This window comes from Muscardinus avellanarius, assembly GCF_963383645.1.
Source record: "Muscardinus avellanarius genome assembly, chromosome: 9".
In the NCBI taxonomy this organism is placed as follows: Eukaryota; Metazoa; Chordata; class Mammalia; order Rodentia; family Gliridae; genus Muscardinus; species Muscardinus avellanarius.
Window position 1 is genome coordinate 28945056 of NC_137795.1, and position 27326 is coordinate 28972381.

General features: G+C 44.5%; 1 protein-coding gene across 2 annotated transcripts in view; it reads left to right on the forward strand.

Moving 5' to 3' along the window:
* Positions 1 to 1126: 1126 nt before the first annotated feature.
* The window catches only part of RAPGEF5 (Rap guanine nucleotide exchange factor 5), a gene marked incomplete at both ends in the record, with an annotated part of 259218 nt that continues 233018 nt past the window's right edge, over positions 1127 to 27326 (forward strand). For both annotated transcript variants that reach the window (XM_080701542.1, XM_080701543.1), the window contains one exon: positions 1127 to 1336. In XM_080701542.1, coding sequence (XP_080557668.1) covers positions 1127 to 1336 — 210 coding nt within the window. The remainder of the gene's footprint in view (positions 1337 to 27326) is intronic.

Genomic DNA, 27326 nt, shown 5'->3' on the forward strand with positions numbered 1-27326 from the left:
GGCCTAATCTTTCATTCCTTGAGGGCAGAGATCACAGGTCATTCTTTATTTTTCTTTACTTGGCCACATTTCCATATCTATTTGCCAAGTACCTACCTCTTGAGCGACTAAGAGTACCATAGTAAACCGGTCAAGGCCCTAACTTCATATAACAAGCTTATTCAACTCTTGCAGGTTGTAGGCAAAATCGGGACCGCCGTGTCCTACTGATGAGGAGTAAAAGCCCTAGCGGGCCTTTGTTGACCAGAGGGAGCTGGGAGGTGAAGCAGCAGCCCTTTGGAGTAGGCCTTGCTGGAATGGTTTCGCTCCCAGTCCCCAAGGTTCCTACCTCCCGGTAAGGTATAAACAATGATTCATTGCAAGAAAGGCTTTCCCAGTTTACCAAGCACCTTCACCGCACACAGCAGGCTTTCAGGAAGGCCAAGTTCCAACACGTTAACCAGCACGTTAACAGAGATTCATCTTTGGTTCACCAGACTTGCACCCACTTTGCCCAACACCTATCATAACCCCCTTCCACCCGTTACTGATGAGCGCGCAGGGCAACCGTCTCAGGGTGTTTGTCTCGCAGCAAAATACAGAGCCTCTTTTGAAGTTGTTTGGCCAAAACAATTGCTAGGAATACAGATTGCCATGTGGGCCTAGGCTGTGCAGAAAACGCAAGAGGGAGGACGCTTCTGGGTTCCCTTGGTCGAAGTCCAGGTCCAGCCTGGCTGCTGGGAATGGGAAGTGGAACGGGGCTTTTCGGTCTTGAAGGGAATGAGGGGTGGTGGAGCGGAGGGCGGGGCGAGGACCCCGGAGGGAGGGCCGCACCTGTGCGGGAGCCGAGCCCCTTCCGCCGGGCCGCGCGGGGTGGGCGTGGCGGGGGCCGGAGGTGCGGGGGCGGGGCGCGCACCTGGGCGTGGCGGGGCCGGAGGTGCGGGGGGCGGGCCGGGGCGGGGCGGGGCGCGCACCTGGGCGGGGCGGGGCGGCGCTCGCGGGGGCTGAGCCCGGCGGGGGCCGCGGCGCGCGCCAATGGGCAGGGCTGGCAGCGCCCCGCGCCCGAGCCGCAGTCGCGCCCTCTCGCTGCCTGGCGGAGGCGAGCGCGGTGGAGAGGAGCCGCCGGCGCCGCAGCCGCCGCCAGGGCATGAGGATGGCCGTGGGCTCCGTCAAGATGCAGCCGCCGTGCGAGAGCCCGGCCGTGGCGGCGGCGGACGGCGCCCTGCGCCGCAGCCCCAGCGTCCGGGAGCCGGAGCGCGAGCCGCCCGCGTCGCTGCGGCCGCGGCTGCGGGACCTGCCCGCGCTGCTGCGGAGCGGGCTCACGCTGCGCAGGAAGCGGAGCGCCGCGGGGGCCCGGGTGAGTGGCCGCCTGCAAGTTGGGGAGGTGGCGGAACGGGGCGCCCCTCTCCGGACTGGGCTGGAGGGGAGCCGGGCACGGCGGGGCGGGATGGCCCCCGGCGAGCCACGCTGCGCCTCCCCCCGGGTGCACCTGACTTAGCCAAGGGCGCCTGGATCCGGGCTGCCGGACCGGGCACCGCAGGGAGAAGGAGGGGCAGCTGCAGGTGTCCCGTGCCCAACAGTCCGCCAGTGCTGTCCCACCGCCAGCCTCGGCCCCGCGACTGGGATCCTAGTTCGCAGGACGCCCGCCACGCGCGGGCTTGTTTTGGACGCCCCGTGCAAGTTCTGGGCATCGGGACTGGCTCAGGCGGCCGCCCTGCAGAGGGAAATCCAGGTGTTGGATGTTCCTGGGTGAGCTTCGGGCTCCTGGGTCCGTCTCTCCAGGACTCGGCACTCCAGGTCGTCCCCCTGGAGCAGGAGGGTGTGCAGGCCCCCGGGAATCTTAAATATTGACTTCCTGATGGTGTGTTCAGATATGATTTCCTGTAGAGGAGTGCCCCTCATAGCGTTCAAAGTACATCTAATGACGTGAGCTGGTCAGACATGTTTGGTCTGTTAAGAGAAGCAGGGAGACCCCTGCTGACTGTCCCCTGGGATCTGTAAGCCACCCAGGAGGCCTCCCCAGGACCCGAGGACACCCAGCCAAGTCGCTTGGAGTACTTACTCACCAGGGCTGGGGAGGCCCTTTGGTGGGTCCTGCTCAGTTTTTTAAGTGTCTTTAACTGAGAAGTTGCAGCAATGGAGATTATTTTTGGCTCTAACTTGAAACATGAAGTCTTGGTTTTCTGCCTTAAAAGACGTTTAGCGCTTGCTACATGGGTTGACGAGACACGTGTTCTGGTGTGCCTTACTTTGGGTGGGAAAGTGTGCATGGATGCAGGTCTTCAGCTGCTCCAGGCTTTCGTCCTCTTTTCTAGGTGCTTTCTGTTAGTGGTCCGCCTTAGGAGGATGTTGCGGTGGTTAACGTGTATAAGCGGACATTCTTAAAGTTGGTGACAGGAGAGTTTTGGAACTGCCTGCAGGTGACCTTAATGAGTGGCATACAGGATTGTCTGCAAAAAAAAAAAAAAAAAAAAAAAGCAAGGAAGTGTGTTTCCAAGATATGGTAGCTAAATAAACACAAGAACCAGAGTTAGAGACTGTGCAGGAATCTAGGCAAAAGTAGGTCAAATTGTGTTCCTATTATCCTTGACAGTTACTTTTTCATGGCACAGAATACTGAAGACATGAGGGCAGCCAGGCAGTCTGAGACAGGAATTGCTGAGGGTTTCTGTATAAATAGATCTGTACGTTCATCTGCATAGAGGCATGCATTTCCTGCTGCCTGGGGTGGTGGTGTGTGCTTTGTCAGTACACATGTTTACTCTTATTTTCCCAATTACTTTGAATGTGGTTACCTCAAGTAGCATATACTTTTACTCATCTTTCTTTGATTTTAGTATTAGTTATTTTGAGTAATTAAGTGAATGGCCATTTTTTAAAATTGGGGAATATTGATTATCCATTTTTCTAGGGTTGGAAACCCATAATTTTCAACAGTTCCACCCTTTTTCTACTTTGGATGCACTTTCATGGTTTTTGGATTTTTTTCCCCATCAAAGAGGTAAAAAGGAGCGGGGCATGGTGGTGCATGCCTGTAATCCCAGTACTTGGGAGGCGGAGATAGGAGGATCCCAGGTTCGAGGACAGCCTCAGTAAGTAGTGAGACTCTCATCAACTTAATGAGACCCTTTTGCAAAATGAAAACAAAAAATAGTGCTGGGAGTGTAGCTCAGAGGTAGAGTGCCACTGGGTTCAATCCCGAGTGCCACGCATACAGGGGGTAGGAAGGATTTGAAAGAAAGAGAAAAACAAGCAGAATATATACATATCTTAGGCAGCTTGGGCTGCCAGAACAAAGTATCGTAGTCTGGGTGGGTTAACAAACAGACCTTTTATTTTCTCACAGTCTTGGGAGCAGGAAAGTCCAAGATCACAGTGCTGCTTGATTTGGTTTCTGGGGAGGGATCTCTTCCTGGCGTGTTGATGGCCAGTTTCTTTTTCTGTCCTTCTCTAGCTTTTTTTTCTAAGTGTACTTGGAGAGACATTTTTCTTTTTCTCTTCTTATATAAGGCCACTAGTTCTATCCTATCCCCATCCTTATGACTCAGTCTAATCCTAAATACTTCCAAAGTCCCCATCTCCAAAGACCGTCACACTGTAAGTTTGGGCTTCAACATTCACATTTTGTGGGCGATACCCATATTCAGTCCATAACAGAAGGGATTTGAAAGAAAGAGAAAAACAGTGTGTTGCATACTGGCTGGGGACTAGTGAGCATCTGGGCTCGGCCGGGTCGCCCCTTGGTCAGGACAGGGATGCGATCATGGCTTCTATCCTTTGTGGATCTTCAGGTTGCACACTGGGCCGCACCTCTAGAACTGAGTGAGTTCAGGCACGAGTTAACAGAAAAACCATCACTATGGGCAAAGAAGCGGTCATGTGCGTTACACACGTGGGTGGAGTTTTCTACTCTTGTATGGACCAAGATCTGATACAGGAATATGTGTGGCTTTTGTCCATGATGCCCTCGGCGCCCACAAATCTGGACAGTCTGACATCAGCTCCATTGTTTGTGAGTTGTGTTGCTCTACCCAGGGGCATCGTGGGCTATCTCTTCCTGGGACAAATTAAGCTGTCCTTTGGTTAATACAGCAGAGTTCCGTGGTTCCTCGGTTCAGTCACTTCTAATAGTATTGAATTCACTGTGCATACTGATTAAAACTCTGCACCTCTTTAGGATAAACAGGCAAAAGACTCAGTTTGGCCGGGCGCGGTGGCGCACGCTTGTAATCCCTGCGCTTGGGAGGGGGAGGCAGGAGGATCGCGCAGGTTCGAAGCCAGCCGCGCTGGCTTAAGAGACCCAGTTTCCAAAAATAAAAAAAAGTATAAAATAGGTCTGGGAGTGCAGCCCGGAGGTAGAAAGGCTTCCAGGAACCCCAGTACCACACACACAAAAAGACTAAGTTTTGCTTTGTGGAGGTCCGTAGTTGTCTTAGAATTTGGTGGCGAGGTAAGGCTCAGCTTAAATACCCACCCAGACCTTTTGATCTTTTTAAAATTTATATAAGGAAAATGATAAGAGAACGGTATAATAAACACCATGTTTCAATATTTATTAACATTTTCAGTCTTGTTTCATTTATTTCCTCCTACCTTTTTTATTTTGTATCAATAAAAATGGGAATGAGGGCTGGTGTATTTGAAAATCCTAAACATAGCATTTCATTCATAAATGTCTCCGTTTACATCTCTGATAGGGATACTAAAAAAACTTCAGCGCCTTTTTCACACTTAAAAATACTAGCAATTTCTTAATATAATTCCCACAGTCAAATTTTCTCAAAGATGTCTTTCTATTTATAATTGTTAGAATCAGGAACTAAAAGGGGTGTGCATGTTGCATTTGGTTGTTAGGCTTTTACATCTATTTTGTAACAGTCCCTGCCCTTCTTTTTCCATGCTATTGATTTGCAGGAGAGAGCAGATCATTTGTCGGGTACAATGTCCTTCTCTCCAGGCTGATTCTTTACTTGTGGTGTCATTTAACGTGTTCTTCTATTCTTATGTTTCCTATATCCTGGCAGTTAGATTTGGACGTCTGATGAGATTCAGGTTCCAAGGCAGATATTCTTTGTGGATGATTCTATATAAAATTGGTTACATCATATCATGAGATACATAATGTCTGGGTGTCTCTCTTTGAAAAGTTAAGATTATTCATGGGTTCAGATAGTATCCGCTTACCTTTCTACTTTCTACCTAGTGATTTTAGCCTCACTGGCCCTCTGAACCAGGCTCTCTCTTTTCAGAATCATTGTAGCATATCCATTTCCCTAGGGGCTACAAAATGGTAATAGTCTCAGTGTATCACTCCTCTGGCATTTATTAATTGGAATATTGTCTATGTTTATTGGGTCTCCTGAAACTCTGATTGTACAAGAAAGCCAGGGAAAAGTTTTACTTTTTTCTCAACTTTCAGAGTAATGATTTTTTTACCTTACAACCTTAAATGATAACCAATGAGGTGTGTGTGTGTGTGTGTGTGTGTGTGTGTGTGTGTGTATGGTACTGGAGATTGAGCCCAGGGGCATTCCACCTCTGAGTTAAACCCCCCCCCCCGTCATATTTTTTATATATTCTTCATTTTGAAACAGGGTCTCCTAAGTTGCAGAGGGTCTCACTAAGTAGCTGAGGCTGACCATGAACCGTGATCCTCTGATCCTCCTGTCTCAGCCTCCTTAGTAATGGGATTATAAGCGTGTGCTACCACGCCTGGAGAGTTTCTCTTTTTGAAATATCAAATGTATGGATCATACTGTATTCCTTTCAGTGCACTGTGGCAAATATTCTTTGGACACTCACTTTGTTCTTTTATCCTGTGCGCTTTTTACATGGCCTCAGTAGTCTCAGAAACCTTTCTTACTTCCTGGCCGGGGATATTCTAAGCTTATCTTGTCCACTTCTTTCTCCAGACCTGAAGTCAGCCATTTTTCCAAGGAACACTTTTTACAGAAAAGAGTTCATTTCCCCCAACTTTTGCCTCTTTGGTGGCGGCATTATTTTTACCTAGGTTTTAAGCCTCCGCCTTAATTTAGGCTTAATTAGGTATTGCTAAGACTAATCCCCACTCTTCCAGTAAAATAGCAGTTAACATTAACACCTATTCCCTCTTTCTGTGTATTACTGTCAAAATGCTGGGCCAGGACTGACTTGTTTTTGTTTGTTCGTTTTGTGTGTGTGTGTGTGTGTGTGTGTGTGTGTGTGTGTGTGGCACTGGGGGATTGAACCCAGGGGCATTTTACCTCTGAGCCACACCCCCCCCCCCCCCCGCCTGATTTATACTCTTTATTTTCAAACAGGGTCTCGCTAAATTGCAAAGGGCCTCCCACGTTGCTGAGGCTGGCTGCGAACCTGCGGTCCTCTTGTCTCCGCCTCTGAAGTGCTGAGATTCCAAGCGTGGGCCATCACACCCAGCTTGGTTTGAGTTTTGTGACTGCTGTGACATCTTCTGCAGTGCTTCGCCACTGCCTTTGTTGTCTTAAAATCGGCCTCGTTTACAGCAGCCGGGATGATTCTCTGGTTGTGCCACCCTGTTTGCCCCAGCCCTGCGGTGTCTTCCATCCTAGGCCCCTTCTTTCTCTCTCTCTTTTTTTTCTTTTTCTTTTTTTTTTGGTGGTACTGGGGGTGGAATCCAGGGGCCTTCTACCTCCGGGGTACACTCCCGGACCTATTCTTATATATTTTTTAAATATGGAAACAGGGTCTCTTAACACCTGCGAGGCTGGCTTCAAACCTGCACGATCCTCCTGTCTCCGCCTCGCAACCGCGGGGATTACAAGCGTGCGCGCCACCACGCCAGGCGCCAGGCGTAGGCCCCTTCTCTTTAGCCACCCTCGGCTGGGCAGTGACCTGAACCAGGTGCTTTTCAAAGCAGAGGAACTGGTAAGAATAGCGGGGGCCCTCTGAACCAGGCTCTCTCTTTTCACATACAGCCCCCTTCCTCCAGGGTCTCATTTCAAAAGGAACAAAATGACCCCTTTTCCGTGTCCATGTGGGGGCGCTGTGGACGTAACTCCATACACTCTCTTTCCAGAAACTTATCTTGCCTGATTGAGAAATATGTACTGTTCCAAATTATACCAGGATGCCCAATTTGTATTCATCTCAAATGCATACTTTACAGGCAAAGCGCATAGTTTGTTCTTTGTATTTAAATTGAAATCAGTGGATAACACACCATAGCAATTAATAATGGGTCATGCATATTCTGATATAAATTTCATTTAACTCTTGCAACAGACCTAGGAATTAGATGGTTATTTGCATCCTACAGATGTGGAAAGTGAAACACAGATGTAACTTGCCCAAGATCACAGAGGGTGTGGGTGGAAGAAAGAAGGTTTGATTCTGGGCAGCCTGGCGCACAGAGTTGCTCTGAATTGACTGTCTTGTTTTCCTCAAATACTGTGAGGGCAAAGGTTCTATTTACTCTAAACTACCATAACTTTATAGTACTTACTGATATTTCCTTACCACTCAGAAAGTGGTCAATAAATGTGGCTGATAAAGCCAGACTTTAACTTTTCATTCACCTGAGCACGCAGAGGCTGTAGTCCACCTGCTGGACACTGGGTCCGAGGAGTGAGTGGGGAGAGTCATTGTGGTTATAGGTGAATGGTAACTGATACCTACCAAAATTAAAAATAGCAAGCAGAGTGTCATGAGCAACACCAACAACAAAATCACCCAGGCTCACCTTGATCAAGGTCAACCCCCAAACCCGGACTTCTTCCTTCTTATCTGCTTATGGTAGCCTGTGAGAAGATAAAAGCCATTAGAGAAGGCAAGCATCTTCCAGAGTCAGATCAGATACAGGGGACATTTGATGAGCTTATTTGAGAAACACTGGCATTGCTGCCTCTGACCCCTGACAAACTCGCTGCTTGAACCTGGCTACAGTGTAGGTACAGCCGCTCCTCAGTATCTGAGGGAGATTGGCTTCAGGACTTCCCATGGATACCAGATCAGTAGGTCCTTCTATTAAACAGCGTTTGTATGTAACCTAAACATAGCCTCCTGTGGACTTTAGATTACCTGTGATAGCTAATAAAATGTTAATGCTATGTAAATAGTTGTTTTACTATATTGTTTAGGGAATCATGAGAAAGAAAAAAGAAAGTCTATAGTGTTTTTTTTTTTTCCTGAATAGTTTTGATTCTTGGCTGGTTGAATTTATAGATATAGAGCCACAGATACAGAGGGCCAACTCTAAAACTTTATAAATATCACCGGCCAAAGTATTTATCTGGAAAAAGAAAAGGAAATGGTAGACTCATTTATTTTGTTTAATTTCATTGAATTCTAGAAAAGGAATTCAATGGCAAATTGATACTTTATTCACCCAAATTCTTTCTTTCCACTGCCCAACACAATACACTCGTCGCATGAAAGGAAAGAGCGAGGCTGGCTGTAGGGACTGGGCTTGACTCTGGGCGACCACTGTCTCCTGAGCTCCCGGAGCCTCCAGTTCTTCCTCTGTAATGAGAGACACCTCAGGCCGGGTTTTCTAAGAATAGACACAATGTGAATAAAGCGTTAGGCACATTGGAGCTTAAATTTTTCCTTCCCTGTCCAGATGCTTATTCTAGGCAAATGGATGTCAAACACATTTATGGAAATCTGAGCAGAAAACTTTTCTTATTTTTGTACGCAATGTCAAATTCTATTTTTTCAAAATATTTCATATTCTAATGTAGAGTGAATATTTAGGTAGTGTCTGAGTCCTGGTATCATAACAAAATAGGCTGAGTTTCACATTTACTCTGTCTCTTACATCTACTTGGCAATAATTAGTGACTTGTATAGCTAAAGAATGGATGGAAAGGTAGGGTGATGAGTTTGAGTACTTATGATATATATATATATATATTAAAAAAATATATATTACTCAGTATTATATAACAGCCCTTGTTAGGAATAGCAGTGATATGTGATCTGGGCGTAGTTTGTGAAAAGTTATAAGATTTTATGTGAGGGCAAAATAATTCAACTCAATGGCTTAATTTTTATTAGCTAAATTAAATCATTCATAAATGGGCATGAAAAGGGGGATTCCATAGATGCTCTTGTGGCAGGTCTTGGTCAGATTCAGACCTCAAGCCTCCTAAAGGGAAGAGGTCTTTTCACCTACGAGGAAAGAGGTTAGGAACCTTCTCTCGCGGCTGGGAGACGACAGAGGCAGAGTGGAGCCCAGGCTGCCTGACCCCAGAGACGCCTCCCCCAATTCCTCTCGCCTTAGACATCACGCTAACAGGTGGTGTGCCGCCGCGAAGGGTGCATCACACGTTTCAAGTTGTAGTGCAAAATGTGACTCATTTTCTTTCCAACAACATGAGTGATGGCTTCCAGACCAGGCATGTATTCTCCATCAGCTTTGGCACGGAGTGAGCTGGGCAGCCATCAGTCATCTCTCCACCATGCCGGTCCTCACTCAAGAGAGGAGACCGGGAGGCTTGAGATGCCGCATCCCTGAGCCATGTGTTCCCAGCTCCCTGTTAAACTCTCTGCTTGGAGCGTCATAAAGCAGAAGTGTTCCTTGTATGGCTTGGATGAAAAACTGCAAGAAGTCAGATACTGTGGCACACGCCTGTAGTCCCAGTATTTAGGAGGCTATGATACGAGGACTGCAGGTTAGAGGATAGACTCAGCAACTTGCAGGGACCCTCAGCAGCTCAGCAAGACGGTTTCAAAATAAAAAATAAAGTAAGCCGGGCGTGGTGGCGCGCGCTTGCAGTCCTAGCGCTTGGGAGGCTGAGACAGGAGGATCGCGCAGGTTCGAAGCCAGCCTCAGCTACTTAGTGAGGCTCTCGGCAACTCGGTGAGACCCTGTTTCCAATAAAGTATAAAGTAGGTCTGGGAGTACAACCTGGAGGTAGAAAAGCCCCTGGATTCTATCCCCATTGCCACCATAAAAATAAAAATAAAAATAAAAAAAAATAAAAAATAAAGTAGGTCAGAGGGAGAATGCCCCTGGATTCAATCCCCAGTAGCACACAGCTTGCTGGGCCTGACCTCCCACTTCAGCCTCCCAAGTGCTAGAATTACAGGCATGCACCACCACGTCCAGCTACTTACCTTTTAAGGTGATGCGATTACCTAAAGTGAAGGCTCTTAACTTTTTTTTTTTTTTATTCCAGGCATTTTTAAGAATCAAAGAGCACTGCAGAAAAAATATACACACAGATATAATTTTACCTGTCATTTCAGCTGCCTTGTGGATAGTCTCAAGCTTGGCCACAGAGACACTCCTGCTTTAAAAGTCTTTTCTAACCTGTCTTCTAGAGAGGAGGACCATGGTTATAGAATCATTTACTTTTTATCTAAGCTTCTATGCATCTGGCATAAGTACAGAGTTATTAGTATTTTCTCTCTCTCTCTCTCTCTCTCTCTCTCTCTCTCTCTCTCTCTCTCTCTTTAACGGTAATGGGGATTGAACCCATGGGCATTCTACCTCTGAGCTATACCCCCAGCCTTAATTTTTATCTTATTTTGAAACAGGGTGTCACTAAGTTGCAGATGTCCTTACTAAGTAGCTGAGGCTGGCCTAGAACCCGTGATCTTCCTGTGTCAGGCTCTCAAGTACTGGGATTACAAGTGTACACCACCACACTTGGCTAGTATTTTTTTTTTAATTAAGCTATTTTATCAGTTTGTTGAATGGGAAATTATTCACCTCTGAATGTAAAATACTTCAGTGAGCCCTAATATGTTGTGGTGATGATGATGATGATGATGATGATGATAGCTTTTATTATTTAACAAATCCTTATATAACACTTATCATGTCAGGTTGTTTGAAGTACTTTAAGAAGAATAACTCAATCCCAGTAGTAGCCTCATGTGACAGATGGTCTAATTGCACAGGGAAGTTAAATAAGTTACCTAAGATTACCCAGTACATAGAAGCGCCAAAATTTGAATCCAGGAAATCTAGCTCCAAATGGAGATAACTACAATTCCTTTATGTCTGCTCTTTAAATAATTTTGTATTTTTCTTCCCGGGCGTGGTGGTGCACACTTGTAATCCCAGTACTTGGGAGGCTGAGACAGGAGGGTTGCACAGGTTCGAAGCCAGCCTCAGCTACTTAGTGAGGCTCTCAGAAACCTAGTGACACCCTGTTTCTAAATAAAATAGAAAATAGGTCTAGGAGTGTAGCTTGAAGGTAGAAAGCCTTTGGGTTCCATCCCCAGCACCACAAAATAAATGAATGAATGAATGAATGAATAAATAAATATTTTCTTGAGTACAGTATCTTTGTTTTTTGTTGTTGTTTGTTTTTTTGTTTTTGGTACTGAGGATGAACCCAGGGATGTCCTATCTCTGAACTAGATCCTCAGCCCTATTTTGTCTTTATTTTGAATATCAATAAGTTCTGGAGGGCCCCTGAACATGCAATCCTCCTGTCTCAGCCTCCCACATACTGGGATTCCAGCCATGCAGCACAACACCCAGTAGAATCATCATCTTTTCCATCATCATCATCATCATCTCCTCCTCCTCCTCCTCCTCCTCCTCCTCCTCCTCCTCCTCCTCCTCTTTTATTTTAACACTTGAGATTTGGATGTGTCCTGTAGTTGATGTGATCATTTAAAGGAGTACTGCTTCCCCACTGTAAACCTATTATTGAATTATCTTAGAACAAAAGAACTATATAATAAACCAGGCTTTCATATTTTAAACAAGTATAGCTCATGTAGAAATATCAAAGCTTTAAAATGGTGCATGCAAACAAAATCCCTATTTATTAAAATATGAAAAATATAAATTAAGACTATATTAACAGTTTGTGAATACTGATATTGCTTAGGTAATGATTTAAGTATCAGAGGAGAATAAATCTAAATTTTTTCTACAAAAGGCAAGAATAGCCTCAGAGTAATGTGGAACATAGAAGAAACCAAATTCTAATTGGGACATTAAAAATTGTGTGTGTGTGTGTGTGTGTGTGTGTGTGTGTGTGTGTGTGTGTGTGTTGTATGTGCATGATTATTATTGATTTCTCATAGTATTTTTTATTGTTGTTGTTAAAAAAAAGTAAAATTTTGCCAGGCACGGTGGTGCACACCTGTAATTCTAGTACTTGGGAGGCTGAGACAGGAGGATCGCAGGTTTGATTGAGGCCAGCCTCAGTAATTTAGGGAGACCCTTAGCAACTTAGGGAGACCCTGTTTCAAAAAAGAGGGCTGGGATGTACCTTGGAGGTAGAATGCCCCTAAGCTCAGTCTCCAGTATTAAATGAAAGAAAGGAAGGAAGGAAGGAAGGAAGGAAGGAAGAAAGAAGAAAAAATATATAGAAAGTAAACTTCCTAAATAAATTTCTTGACACCAAGAACTATGAGTGTAAACCTGGCAATAGATTTAGACTCGCCCTTGAGTCATCACAATTTATGATGGCTGGTTGGCAGATCTTCATTCTGTGACTCAGTTAATCCTTTTTTCTATTTTATCTGCTCCCTTTCAGGGGACACTGGCTTCTTGCCGTTAAAATGCTGTTTCTTTTTTTAATTTTGCACTCTTTGTGTTGTCTATAGAGAAAACATAATACAGGGTTTTCAAGAAGGCAAAATAGGTTTTTATTGCGAGAGTCCTGCAAACCAGGATGTGTGCATCCTGGCTAGGTCTCTTCCTGTCTCATTTCTGCAGGTCTGTCAACCTGAACTCCGCCCTCGTGGACCTTTTGTTGTGCAGTTGCATTTGACCTCGTTTGCCGCTGCCGCTGCGGAGTAGACGTGCGGTGCTTGTGACCGCCTCGCTCTTGGGCCCTTGCTTCTGACCACCAGCTGGTTTTACTCCCTTCTGTGACTGTTGAGGGAAGCTAGCAGCTTATCTCTTCTGCGTGTCCATCACTGAGTGTTGACTATAGTGAACAAACACTGCAGTGGTTGACCCATCATACTGTGGGTTTATATTTAGGTATGAAATCTTACACACAAAAAATCTAACAATTAGAAAAGAGGGATGTGAGGGCGATCTGGCTGCGACATCAGTCATCCCATTGATCGCCAGGGTTGATGGGCTGATCTGGCGGGCTAGGCGGGTGTCCCTTCCTCCCTCACCGCTCCATGTGTGTCCCTCCCGGAGCTGCGCGCTCCGTTGAAGAAGATCTTCCCCGAATAGAAGAGGACCGGTCTTCGGTCAAGGGTATACGAGTAGCTGCGCTCTCCTGCTGGAACCTCCCAACAAGCTCTCAAGGTCCATTTGTAGGAGAACTTAGGGTAGTCAGGCTTCCGAGACTCCAGACACATCCAAATGAGGTGCTGCACGTGGTGATCTGCCTTTCTAAAAACAGCAAAAAAGAAAAGAAAAGAAGATGTGTGGTGGAAACCTTTTGAGATTAGGGGAAGTCTGATGCCTGTTTCAATTCATTAAACACAATTTGGTTGTGCTGGAGTTTGTCACCTAATGGCTGCGTGGCTCAGAGCAAGTCAAATGACCTCTCCAGTCTCTGTTTCTGAGATAGAATACCTGTGCTCTGTCGTGGACAGCAGAGGTGGCATAAAGAATCCATGTTTATATTTTGCTTATTCTCGGACCAAGGTCAGTCTGCATGGAGATGTCAGCCCAGTAGTGTGCAGAGCACTTTGCACACATTGTGAACAAGTGTTCACCACAAAGATAATGAGGTAGGAGAGGGAGCCTTTGAAGCTGCCAAGGAGTCGGATTAAGTCAAGAATCTGTTGTGTCAAAAAAGTAAAATGAGCTGGGCGTGGTGGCACACGCTTGTAATCCCGGCATTTGGGAGGCAGAGATGGGAGGATCACGGTTCACGGACAACCTCAGCCACTGCTTAGTGAGGCCCTTTGCAATTCAGTGCGACCCTGTTTGAAACATAAGAAAAGGACTAAAAATAGGGCTGAGGGAATAACTCAGTAGAATGCCTCTGGGTTCCATCCCCAGTACTGCCAAAAAAAGAAGAAGAAAAAAAAAAAGAGCCTATTTCTAAATCTGCTTCTAGGGGATTCAAACATTTGACTCTAAGCAGAATTCAGAAGTGAACTTGGTGGCCCCTCTGCGCCATGGAGAAATTCTCAGGTGTTCTCTCCTTTTAGAGAAGAGGCTGAGAGCTATTTCTTAGCCTCAAATTAGCATCGATATTTGCTTTCCTTTAGCATTTCAAGTTTATCACAAATTTTCAGATGACACTTGTTGAAGGATTTCGAATTCCCACTGTTTTCGGCACATAACCTCTCAAAGGAAAAGACCTTCTAGGCATATTTTGGTCTATCTTGATGTCATCAATGAAGTTACATTTCAGACTGAAGTTTATCAGAAGTTGGGCGTTCACCTCTGTTGTCCATGATGCCTTTGTTTACAAGCTGCTTCCACATACATTCTCATCCGCTCCTTTCATAATTCTGGGTAGGGCTTCTCTTACGGATGCGAAGGCACACTACTGAGCTTTTCTGTGTTGCCTCAGCGTCCCCTACACCTTGCAGCCCCAGCGTCTGTGCGACGAGGCACCAACTCCTCGCGGGCAGAGAGCGTTCAGGCTGTTTGAGTGGCTGCAGCTGCCATCGTCAGCATTATCATCCCCTGAAGTTACGGATCCAGGATTCCACAGTCAGTGCACTTAATGGGCTCTTACTGGCTATACTGGTAGAAATTAAGTAAGAAAGCCGGTGCTCAAAAATTGGTCTGTTTCTGAAGGCCAGAGTGAGACAATGAAAAGACGCGTGCTTCTTTGAACAGGACTTCTGTGAGTGCCAGGGTCTCTGAGAAGTGTTTAATGGACTGGTCAGCCTCTGGCTGCTGTGGAGCTGGGGCTTCTCCAACATTCATCGCAACCCCTGGAGGGCTCGTTGAGGCAAGGGCCCCGTCTCAGACTTGGATTCAACAGCCGGTACTGTTGTGCTTCTGTGAAGTTCCAGGTGGTGCCGATGGGCCTATTCTTGGGCCACATTTGGGGGAACTGCTTGACAAAACCTCCAAAGTCTGGGGACCTTAGTTGTCAGAAAATGGCTGAGGCCAGGAGCATGTCTGGCCTTCTCTTTGTACCTCCGTAGTGGAAAGCTGAACCATGATGGAGGACTGTGACTGTAAAGACTGCTATTGAGTTAATAATATTGGAAACTTCTCCTTACTGGTTTCCAGAGTGACTGGTAGTTAAAAAGAAAAGAAAAGAAAGTCCACAAGGGGTGGGGGGAAAATAAAAAGCTAAGATACCATGGAGCCAGGTATGGTAGGATATACTTGCAACTCCAGTATTTGGGAGGCTGAGACAGGAAGATTGCAGGTACTAGATCAGCCTCAGCAACTTAGCGAGGCTCTCAGAAACCTACTGAGGCCTGGGGGGTATTTCTCAGAGAATGCCCCTGGGTTTGATCCCTAGTAGAAAAGAAAAAAGAAAAAAAAAGAAAAAGGAAAGAAAGAAACAAGCAAACCATGGATGTGCCTAGTATTGTGGTACACTGTAATCTCAGCTACTTGGGAGGTTGAGACAAGGAGATAGTTTGAGGCCAGACTCAGCAATTTAGTGAGACCCTCAAAATAATAAAAAAATAAAAGGCTGGTAGTATATTTCAGGGCTAGCGCATCCCTGGGTTCAATCCCCAGTACCACACATAAAAATAAACCACGATGAGCACTTGTAACATAGAGCTGCTCTCTGTCCTTCCCCTAGACTCTCTGCCCCCCACCCCCGCCACTTCATTCTGCACTTGGAGATGGCCCCCTGTGCGCTTTTATCCCGGGAACCTCTAGCTTTGGCCTGAGTTGAGCCTGGCGGTGGCTGTGAGGAGAGAAGTCAGGAGTATCTCTTCCTCCTTCCTGGTGCTGGCGGTGACCATGACATCCTAGCAGCCCCTCCTCTGTTGCCTCGGTTCTCTCCAGCCTCAGTGGGGCTCTCTCTGCCCTTGTCTCTGAAAGGTTTGTCATGACCAATCTCCCTGCGATGTCCCAGTATGTCCCGGTGGGCGTCTGAACCTTGCCCACACATCTTTGCCCCTTTCCGAGAGGTCCTTTGGCTGATCTAAAAGCCCAGGTCGGAGCAATGCTGGAAGATGTGACAGTGTGAAGTGTCATCGCGGTGAGAAGAAGCTCTGGGGTGGAGTGGGCATCAGCTGTGATGGAGGGGAGGAGTGGCTGGATCCTTAAAATTTGGGTGGAAGATAGAGGGAAGGCAAGGGAAGGATGGGCCTTTAAGTTGGTGCTGGATTTATCCATGGAGAGTCCCAAGAGATCACTGGACCTCTGGTCAGAAGACACAGTTGTGCTAGGATGGGACCCAAGTGCCATTCTTGTGCATAGCCTTGGGTGACTCCGTTCAGAATCAAAGCAGCTCTTACTGAAGGATTTTCACTCCTCATCTGCAGTCTCCTGGTGGTTTCTTTTTCTGCCTCTGCCTGTTCCCAGACACCTTAGCATTGCTAGCCTATACACAGGCATTCTAAAACCTTGATGTGGTACTTTGATCTTGCCAAATTTTGTCACAGTGTATTGAACATGTTCTGAAATGCCTGCCAAAGCTATATTCACAAAGTAACAAACAGTTGAATGGAATAATTATACCTTTGGTTCTTTTGCCCATGGGTGCCAGTGATGGTGCGTCAGTGATAGAAAACTTATTTCATGGTTTTGGTGCTTAGCCAAATCATCTTCCCCACTGCCTTCACCATGAAGCAGGACCACAGTTAGCATTCTGATGCTTATTAGTTCTTTAGATTGAAATATCATGCCAGGTTGAAACTACTTCCCAGTTTTTATAGATTATATTGGGATAGGAAAGGCTAGATACCAACAGCTGAATTTCTTGTCTTAATAAATGGTACATTTAAACACAAAATAAGTCTTTGCTCTCAACTTCCCTGTTCCTTTTTTTTAATTTTTTTTTTTTTTTTTTTTTTTGTGGTACTGTGGATGGAACCCAGGGGCATTCTACCTCTGAGCTACATCCCCAGCCCTATTTTTGATTGTTTATTTTGAAACTGGGCCTCACTAAGTAGCTGAGGCTAGCCTCGAACCTGTGATCCTGGTGTCACAACCTCCCAAATGCTGGGATTACAAGTGTGTGCCACCATACCTGGCAGTTCCACTTTTTTAGAAGAAAAATTCTTTATAAGGAAAAATCAATTTTGCAATTTTTTTTGCTCCTTCTTCCTTTTTTAAAAAAATTATGTACCAAAATATGGATATATGAGGGAGTCTAGGATATGAGTTTTTAAGTTGAGGCAAACCATCAGGAGTCATCTCATGTTACTCAGTGTACACATGTTTAGAACATGTGAATCCTTTGGTTTTGCTGAATTTCTCTTTTCTTTCTGGTCTTTTTTTTTTTTTTTTAATACAGCTTTTTTTGCTGGGTATCCAGAGAAACCAAGCTACTGTAAGCTCAGAAGAGACAGCCTCAATCTGCCAGAAAGGGGTGGAGCCTTTCCAGACACCATCTTCCCGAAGTGGCCATGCTTCAGCATTGCCTGTTAGCGGGAGCTGGAGAGGGTTCTGGTGGGAGAGACCGCGTCCTGGTCAGGAAGCTGGGAGCCCAGTGTAGAGGAGGGCCACGTGGGCTCCTGGTCACACAGGCTTCCTTTTCCAGTCTCAGACCTGGGGCAACAGTGGTTCTTGCTTTTCTCTCTCTCTCTCTCTCTCTCTCTCTCTCTCTCTCTCTCTCTCTCTCTCTCCTTTTCACCTTCAGTCTAGAGGGAAAATTATCTCCATTCCCCTAGCTGAGAAAAGAGCCCTTTCTTGGGAGACTTGGGTCTGCTTTCTCTTCTTAACATCACCTTTGGCCCTAAGAAGATGCTAATTAGCCTTTTTTCCAGGTGTTTGAAGATCCATCTCCTTGCTCACTTCCCTTGGGTGAGCTGTCTTCTTTTTGTTGGGCTTGGTTTCCTTTGATTTTGCCGTCCCTGTTTTCCTCTTCTGCTCCAGCCAGCTTTCTCCCTGAAGGCTCTAATGGTGGGCTGTTCCCGGAACCTCTTCTCTGAATCAGCTCATCCCATTGTTTGCTCTCTCTGTTTCACAGCACTCCTATTTCTTCACCCCAGCACCAGCCTGTCAGTTTACCTGGCCCCAGCTGAGGGCTCTGTTTTATCCACAAAAGGATGCTAGATGACCTTTTCAGGAGTCTTGATCACTGAAGTCTACTTTCACATGTTAAGACCCTCGGAGAAGCCTTCTCCCAGCCCAACCTGTCTCTTCCATTTTACTTAGATTATTTAAGGTCTCATGCCACCTGCACCTGCAAGAAGAAAAGAAGAACTATTGCAGAGGCTTGAGGAACCACTGTCTAATTGCATGCATTAGGGGATGGAGAGTTTGCAGATACATTGACTACTGATTAGCGTAATATTTTCAAACCTACTTGAAAGGGACTTCTACCTTGAACAAAGGATATATACAAGAAGGTATTTCTCCAATGAGAAGTAATATTGTGAAATTCAAAACCTGTTTCATTTTTTAATGACTGTAATAAACATGGAAACTTCTATTTAAGCAATTAGCTTTGGGAATATAAGGCTAGACCCAAGACAAAGTAAAGTGGATTAATTATTTTGTTAATTGTTCCTTTTACTGCAGGCAGCATCCTGTGAGGTAGCACCTGTTCCTGGAAGCCCATACTGCCATTCCGTGTGGTCATCTACTTTTGCCTTTCCTAGTATCTTTTCCTTCTAAAGTCTGTATTGTGCACCTACTAGCTGATGGGCCTTCAGTATAGTAGAGGTTTTGCTGTAGTAACAACAAAAACATCAAAAACACAACAAAAAGGTTCACTTCATGCTTACAGAAAGAACACTCTGCATCCAGGTGCTCTCGAGGCAGCTGTCCTCCATGTGCCAGCTCTGCTCCTGTTTTACGACTTTTCCATCTCAGCATCTCCCACAGCAGCTGCAGTAAGAAAGAATGGAGAAATGCACATGGGTGTTGACATGCTTTACCAGAAGCCACTCTTTCTGATATTTCATCAGCCAAAGCAAGTCACATGGCCTCACTCAGTTAAGACACTGGAAGTGTCATCCTACCCAGAGCCCCTAAGGAGAGGAGGACCACAGATGACAGTAATATCTAACTTAGGCATCACACACTGAGAAAACGTAAGCGAATACCCGCATGATCTCAGTCATCACAGAGTCTAGTAGGAAAATAAACATGTTGATAGTTACAAGTTAGTTTTACAAAACTAAGTTATAAAATGCATAGTGTGATTACTGCTGTGATAGCACCCAAAATACTTTTGGGGCACAAAAGTATAGAGAGCATTTCCCTCCCTGAACTTCGGGACAAGAGGAAAGCTTCAGTGCGAAGGTGACATAAGAGATGGGGTTGGTCTGTTCACCAGGTTTAGGTTTATGTTACAACATTTGTAAGGTGTTATTTAACTTGTTTTATGTGCTGTGTAACACCTAAACTAATAATTTGTGATATAGCTGTAAGAAATAGGCTTACCTGTTCTTGGAGACCTCAAGAAAGAAATGAAAGCAATCTGTCAGGGGTAGAACAGATCTGCTAGTTCAGATGAAATGCAGCACGCAAGTATCATCTTAATGAAGACTTGCTAAAAATACTCTACAAAGCAGTTATGCTACTGACAGTTCTTTGATCTCAAAAATTAAACTTGCTGTTACTGTATGAAAAGAACAAAGCCAAGTGTAAAATAACAACCGAAGTGTGTTATTAGGTAACACAGATTGCATATGCAGTGCTTTGACTTGCCCAGGGATTCTGACACATGTTACATTGGGTATAAATGTGAGTGGCATGTTTATATTGCAAAGAATGTGCTTCATAAACAAAGAAAACAGCTTTTTCTCAGATCAAAGCCACATTCTTGTCCCTTTGCATTGTTGTAGGCCCACTGGCCTTCTTTTTAAATTAATTTTATTAGTGTATTGTAATTATATATAATAGTGGAATTCATTATGATTAAGTCACACATGCACATAGAATAATTTGGTCTGTTTCATTCTCTGTATCTTCCCTTCCCCCATCTCCTCCCACTACTCTACGTGTCTGCCTTCTATTTTTCTGCAGTCCTTTTTTTATTCCCTCATTCTCCCTAGCTTCCATATATGAGCGAAATTATAGAACACTTAACTTTCGGAGTCTGGCTTATCTCACTTAGCGTGATGTTCTGTAGTTCCGTCCACTTACCAACAGTGGCATAATTTTGTGACACTCCATTGTGTGTCTGCACCACTTTTCCCACATTCATGTGTTGATGGATCCCTGAGCTGGTTCCAGACTTGGCTATTGTGAATTGTGCTGCTATGAACTGAGTATGTATTATCACTGTAATATTCCAACTTCAATTATTTGTGACAAATACCACGGAGGTCCTCCATCATGCTGGGCAAGCTTCTGCCTCAGGGAGCATGGAAATATGTTGCTGTTTCTCTGTCTGAAACCCTCCTTCTCCATGTAGTCACCCGCTACAGGTTTTTGCTCAAAGGCTTTTCTCTTGGTGAGAAAGGCCTTTCTTTTTCTGGCCATCTACTTCCGACATCTACTTCCTCCCCATCACCTTTGAACATAACTAATCAATTGGCTATTCATCCTGTTTAGGATCAGTCTTCCTTCACTAATCTATAACCTATTCCTATGTCATCAGAGTAAAGGATTACTCTTCATAATTCAGTAACTTTTTAACTAATGAGTTTAGTTTATTTAAAAAACATCCTAGTTTTTTACAAACCATGTGTGGGGGCACACGCTTGTAATCCCAGCATTTGGGAGGCTAAGACAGAAGGATGGCAGTTTGCAGACAGCCTCAGCTACTTAGGCCCTTTGCAACTCAGTGAGACCGTTTCAAAATAAAGAACAAAAAATAGGGCTGAGGGTGTAGCTCAGAGGTAGAATGCCCTTGGGTTTCAATCCCAGTGCCACAAAAACAAACAAACAAACAAACAACAAACAAACAAAAAACCCAAAAAACTTCCTAGCCAGGCATGGTGGCACACACTTGTAATCTCAATATTTGGGAGGCTGATACAGGAGGATTGTGGTTCACAGCCAGCCTCAGCTACTTAATGAGACCCTCCACAACACAGTGAGATCCTGTTTCAAAATAATTAAAACATGGGGCTGGGAGTGTAGCTTGGAGGTAGAATGCCTGAGTTCAGTCTCCAGTAATGCAAACAAAAGAAGCTTCCTACATGGCCCTTTATGCCTCACAGTTACATTTAGGAACCACTCTATACATAGATATATGGTTTTTGTTGTTGTTGCTTTCTTTCTTTTTTTTTTTTTTTACAGAATAAAGAAGAGACTGTATGCAGACATGACCTGACACATGTAAAGCAGCAGTCACCATCAACTGACAAAAGTATTTATCTAGAAAGATTGGTCTGAATGTTGTGGTGGTGCAGAATGAAGAAAGGAGAGGTAGAAGGCTTGGGCGGCCAGCACCTATGCCAGGAGGGAGGCACCGAGAACGAACCGTCAGACTGGGAAGGAAGGGAGGCCGGAGTCAGTGATTAGCCTTCTGTTTTAATAAGCATCTGAAAGTTGGCGAGAATGCAAAAATCAGTTCCAAGTCTTGAGAGTAATGTAACTGATCAGAAACACAACAAAAGACAAAAGGCTGTCTCTGCTCTCTGCTGATACTCTCCCAGATTCCCAAGATTTGTATTTAAGAATTTATGAATGACAGTGTGTGTGTGTGTGTGTGTGTGTGTGTGTGTGTGTGTGTGTGTGTGTTGGTATGAAAGTCATCTCAGTTGTATGAGTTAAATGCTGTAAGACAGAAGGAAATGCTTTTTAAGTGACTTTTTTTTGCGGGTCTGGGGATGGAACCTAGGGGCATTTGACCTCTGAGCCTCACCCCCTTTCCTATTTTTTATTCTTTATTTTGAAACAGGGTCTCACTAAGTTGCGGAGGGCCTACTAAGTAGCTGAGTCTGTCTGCGAACCCCACCTTCCAGTCTCAGCCTCCCTAATATTGGGATTATACGCGTGCACCACCATGAACAGCTTTTAAGTGACATATTATTTATTATGGTACTGGGGATTGAACCCAGGGGCATTCTACCTCTTGACCTACAGCCCCAGCTGTATTTTTTATTTTTTATTTTGAAACAGGGTCTCACTGAGTTGCAAAGGGCCTCACTAAGTAGCTGAGGCTGCAATCCTCTGGGATTACAGTTGTGCACCACCACGCTCAGCTTTTAAGTGACATTTTCAAATTTCAGTGTCTCGTTCAGGGATGGAGAAGTAGACAATGTAGCCTGTACCCATCCTGGTGTCCCCTCCACCCTCCATGCTACTTGGTTACCCTCTTGCAGAGGGAAGTCAACCCCACCCCTGGCCCTTGTCCTCAGACTGCATCTGCCAAGTGCCAGGTCTCCCCCTTCCGGGCCAGATAAGCACCTTGCCAGCTGCCCTCAAGGCCATCCTCAGGTCAGGTGGAGGAAGATAAGGTGGAAGACAGCTGAGTGGGAAGAGAGGCAGCTGACTGCACATAAAGGAGGTGTTTATTCCCTTTATCCACTCCGGAATTCTCCCACTTCTTGAGTTTCTGAGTGTGTCAAGTCCAGGAAAGATAGTCATTGCTGCTTGTCACTGGAGACTCTCGTTGACACTGTGAACTTCTGTAACTAACCACATGAAATCCCTACCCTCTCGAAATGGAGAACAACAAACACCATTATGAGTCTTTCCTGCACTCATAAATTTCATAAGAGCAGTTGCTTCTCCCCAAGTAAGGTGAGGACTTGGCCTATTCATAGGACACTCATGCCCCTGCCCACCTCCCTCTTGTGTTCCTTAGGTAACTGACTCATTATTGGGACTGGGTGCAGTGGGGGCCCTCCTGTTCACATACTCTTTCTTTTGTGTGTGGGGGGGTGCTGGGGTGTGGGACTGATCCTGGGGCATTCTACTTCTGAACTGCACCCCCAGCTCTTTTTTATTTTTTGTTTTGAAATAGGGTCTCACTAGGTTGCTGAGTTCTCACTAAGTTGTGAGGCTGGCATTGAACTCACGATCCTCTTTTTTCAGCCTCCCAAGTACAGGATTAGAGGATTATACCACTGCACCTGACTCACACACTCTATAATTGTGTTTGGGATGAGTCATTCAGGGGTCTTGATTGCAAACACCTGACAGGTGTTGGGATGCAGGCCAGCTTGCAGAACGACCACCTTGAGAGACAGTCTTGGAAAGGCAGGAACCAAGGGTGTTTCCCAGGGAAGAAGCCACAGATCTGGAAGCCACTGGTTCTAGCACCAGTTCTGGAACCAGTCAGCCAGCTGCCAGTCAGCAGCTGAATGCGTGGGCAATTGACCTCCCTGCCTCCATAGACAAATGAATAGGAAGTGCATTAGTATTTGTAAAAAGCATTTAGCATCATGACTGGCCAAAAATCAGGGGCATATCAATGTTTGGTCCGTATCTAATGCTTATTGAGCTATGTGTATACAAATGGTCCCTGATGTAGGGCGGTCTGACTCAAGATTTTTCAACTTAATGATCCTGTTGAAATGAACCGCATTCATCAGAAACCATGTTTAAAATTGTGAACTTTGATATGTGATACCAAACTCTCTTGGGATGCTGAGCAGAAGGCTGCAGCTCCCAGTCAGCCTTGAGACCACTGGGGAGAAACAGCTGACTCAACCCTGCTGCTTCAGTGTACTAAATGATACACCTTGTGGTACTTTCATACAATGCATTTATCACCTGGGCTGTGTCCCATAGTGAGCAGAGGAGCATCTGTACTTAGGTGTACAAATTGGCCAATGCTGTACATAAATGCCAGTTTGCTCTCCAAGAGATCCCTCTACACATCACCACTTCTCTGCTTGGACCAGTGATTCCCTATCACAGATTGCCATCTTTTTTCAAGAACTCTGGGAAAGTTCTTCCTGGCTCTCTTAGAAACATCAGTTCTGAAAACCATTAACCATGGAGGTCCCACAAAAGATCTTGTTTGCTACATTTTGGGCTCTGAGCTTTACCCAGTACCCTTAGATGTAGTGTAGTCAATTTTTCCTACCATCTGTTTCTTTCTCTTTTTTTTTTAAATACTATTCCCTTTTCTCTTTCCTTCTGTTACTTTGTTAAATGAGAAGCAGCCCAAATGAAAACTCTTATAAAAGATAAATTGTCCTACCTCTGTGAAGATTGTTGGAAACTCTACCCCCCCCCCGGGGGGGGGCGAGGTCTGGGGATGGAACCCAGGGGCATTCTACCTCCAAGCTACACCCCCTGCCCTATTTTTTATTCATTCTTTATTTTGAAACAGAGTCTTACTGAGTTGCAGAGGACCTCAATAAGTAGTTGTGGCTGTTCACAAACCGCAGTCCTCCAGTCTCTGCCTCCGAAATGCTGGGATTACAAGCGTGCACCACCACGCCTGGCAACTCTTCTCTTTTTAAAATGGCAGCATTAATATTTAGAAATAAAAAACAATAGGGAAGCCGAGCATGTGGCACACACTTGCAATCCCAGTTCTTGGAAGGCTGAGACAGGAGGATCAGAGGTTTGAGAACAGTCTTAGCAAGTAGTGTGACCCTGTTTCTAAACAGAAATAAAATAGGGCTGGGGGTGTAGGTTGGAGGTAGAACGCCTCTAAGTTCAATTCCCTGTCTGTTTGCCTGCCCCCCCCCTCACACACACACACACACACACAGAGCAATTTCTGCAGTACATCTACTTTTTCTTAAATTTTGTTCAAAGAAAATTAAGTAGACCCATTCTCTTGTTGAAATAGTCTTTCATTTAAGGTAAAATGCTAAAGAGTGTTGGTGATTATGGCAAATTCAGAAAACAGTCTATTTACAGGAAAGTTTACACACATACACACACACGCACACACACACACACACACACACACAATCCATAACTGGTATATAACCTGGAGGACATACCCCCAATTGGACATATCTCCAGTTGGTAACTGGTATATAACACAGGACTTGAATTGCTATTTTAGATCCTAAGGTTGGTCTAAGGACAGCCTAATTGTATTTAAGTACTTAAATATTCATATTTAAGATTCAGAATATCTTTTTAAAAAGTTTTTCACGGATAGTTTAACATGAGAATTGTAGAATCATTATAATAAAATGCTAGCATTTAATATAATATGTATTTATATAGATTAACTTAATGGGTTGAGAGTTTAATCTCACCTGGGAGGCATGATAAGGGAATGATTAAAAGCATTTGTTTTCAGTGTGTACATATGTACATCTATTTGTCACCTGGAGAACCATGTAAAATATATTCCTTATAATGGGTTGCAGTTTAAAAAATGTTGGAAAGCTAGTGATTTAAGAAAATAGTCCCAGTGTGTTCCAATATTATCTCTGCACACATTATAACCAGTTGGTCTATGAGGCCTGGAAGAGCGTGAGAAAGCCCGTGAGAGGGTGGTTAAAAGACTTAATGTGTCACTTGATGGTTAATAGGACTGTAATTGTGCAGACGTTTGTTGTCCGGCTTGAGATACACAGGACTTAAGTGAGGGTTATGTGAAAAGATTTGCCTGCCATGAGTCATGGAATTAATTTATAATTGGAAGGCTTTCAAAAACAGGTTTCCCCATGTGTGTTGAATCTTGTCAGTAAGAAGAAATGGGATCTTACTTCAGAAATGTGGGTGAGAGGGAGAAAGTGTGCTAGGGAAAAGGAAAGTTTTGTTCTCTGAAGTTGGAATAGTCCTCATTTTTCCCTTCAGAATGAAGGCTTTATTTATACCAATGACTTTTGTGCTATATTTAAGGACACATTTATAAGAAGAAAACGTGGGCACACAATTGTGCTAATTAACTCCTGGGGCTTCAGTTGTTCATGATTGCATTTCTAACATTGCCATTTAAAACCTCACTGAAATGGAGAAATAGGTTTGATGAGGGGCTGAATCTCCACGTGGTACTAAGGCACAGTGGTGGGCAGAAGAGTTAGAGATGGCCCTTGGAGACAACCGTTAGCCTGCGGGCTTGAGTTATGTGTTTAGTTGCTTTTGGAGATTATCATTTACAAGCAAATTCTGAATTCCAGAATCCATCAAATACAGCTTTGAAATATTTTTTTTATTTTAAATTATGGTAAAATATATATGACATAAAATTTACCATCCTAACCATTTTTTCAATGTATGGTTCAGTACCAGTAAGTACATTCACAGTATGCAATCTCCAGAATCATATATGGTTTTAGAGCCAGAAGAGTATAAATGCTTCATTATAAGTATGCCTACTCTTATAAGAGTAGTTTAGTGTTCTGAGTTTTCCCATTACTTTCAATGAGTGTCTTCTAATTCATGACTTTTAAATATGTAATAGAGTGCCGGGCATGGTGGCACACGCTTGTAATCCCTGTGCTTGCGAGGCTGAGACAGGAGGATCACACAGGTTCAAAGCCAGCCTCAGCTGGTTTAAGAGACCCTGTTTCCAAATAAAATAGAAAATAGAAAATAGGTCTGGGAGTGTAGCACGGAGATAGAAGGCCCCTGGGCTCCACCCCCAGTACCAGCAAAAAAAAAAAAATAATAAAAATAAAAATAAAATCATAATAATAATAGTAATAATAATAAATAAAATAAATAAATATGTAATAGAAAAAGAAAGCCTGTGGTTACCTGTTCACTGCTATCTCCTTGTGAGTGTATTTCTTCTATCTTGAAAGTCCTTGGTCAACTTTCCTGCATATCAAGACCTTTTATTTCAAGAAACACACATATTAAACTCAGGAGGGTATAGAAATATAAGCTTCTGTAGGGCTTGTTTGCTGTAGAGGGCCTTTTTGTAAAAAGGGTTCAATCATTCAGTTTTATTGTGTGTGTGTGTGTGTGTGTGTGTGTGTGTGTGTGTGTGAGAGAGAGAGAGAGAGAGACAGACAGACAGACAGACAGACAGACAAGGGATTGAGCCCAGAGGCATTTTACCTCCAAGCTATACCCTCAGCCCAGTTTTTATGTCTTATTTGAAAATAGAATCGCACTTGGTTGCTGAGAGCCTTGCTCAATGGCTGAGGCTGGCTTTGAATCTGCTCCTGTCTCAGCCTCCCAAGTACTGAGATTACAAGCACGCACACCACACCTGGCTCCAGTTTTATCTTCCATATATGATTTTTAAAATAATTCCCACTCTAGCCTATGAACTATTAAAACACAACTGTCTGGTGATTTAACCTTACCCTCCATGAAAGTTTTGTGTGGCAATGTAGTTCATTGCATACTTATTGCAAGTGTCTTTAAAACTCCTTTCCTCCCACGGGTTGCTACCGCCATTCCTATCTCTGTACCAAGCACTGACATTCTCCTGTATCACATTGGAGAGCCTGCACCTGGGACTCAGCAAGAGATGTGGATAGTGTAAGACTGTGAGACAGAAAGCAAACTTAAATTCTTGTTTATGGCCCTGAAGAAGTCAGTGTTCCATACTGTGTTGAAAAAAAGGGTCACAATTAAT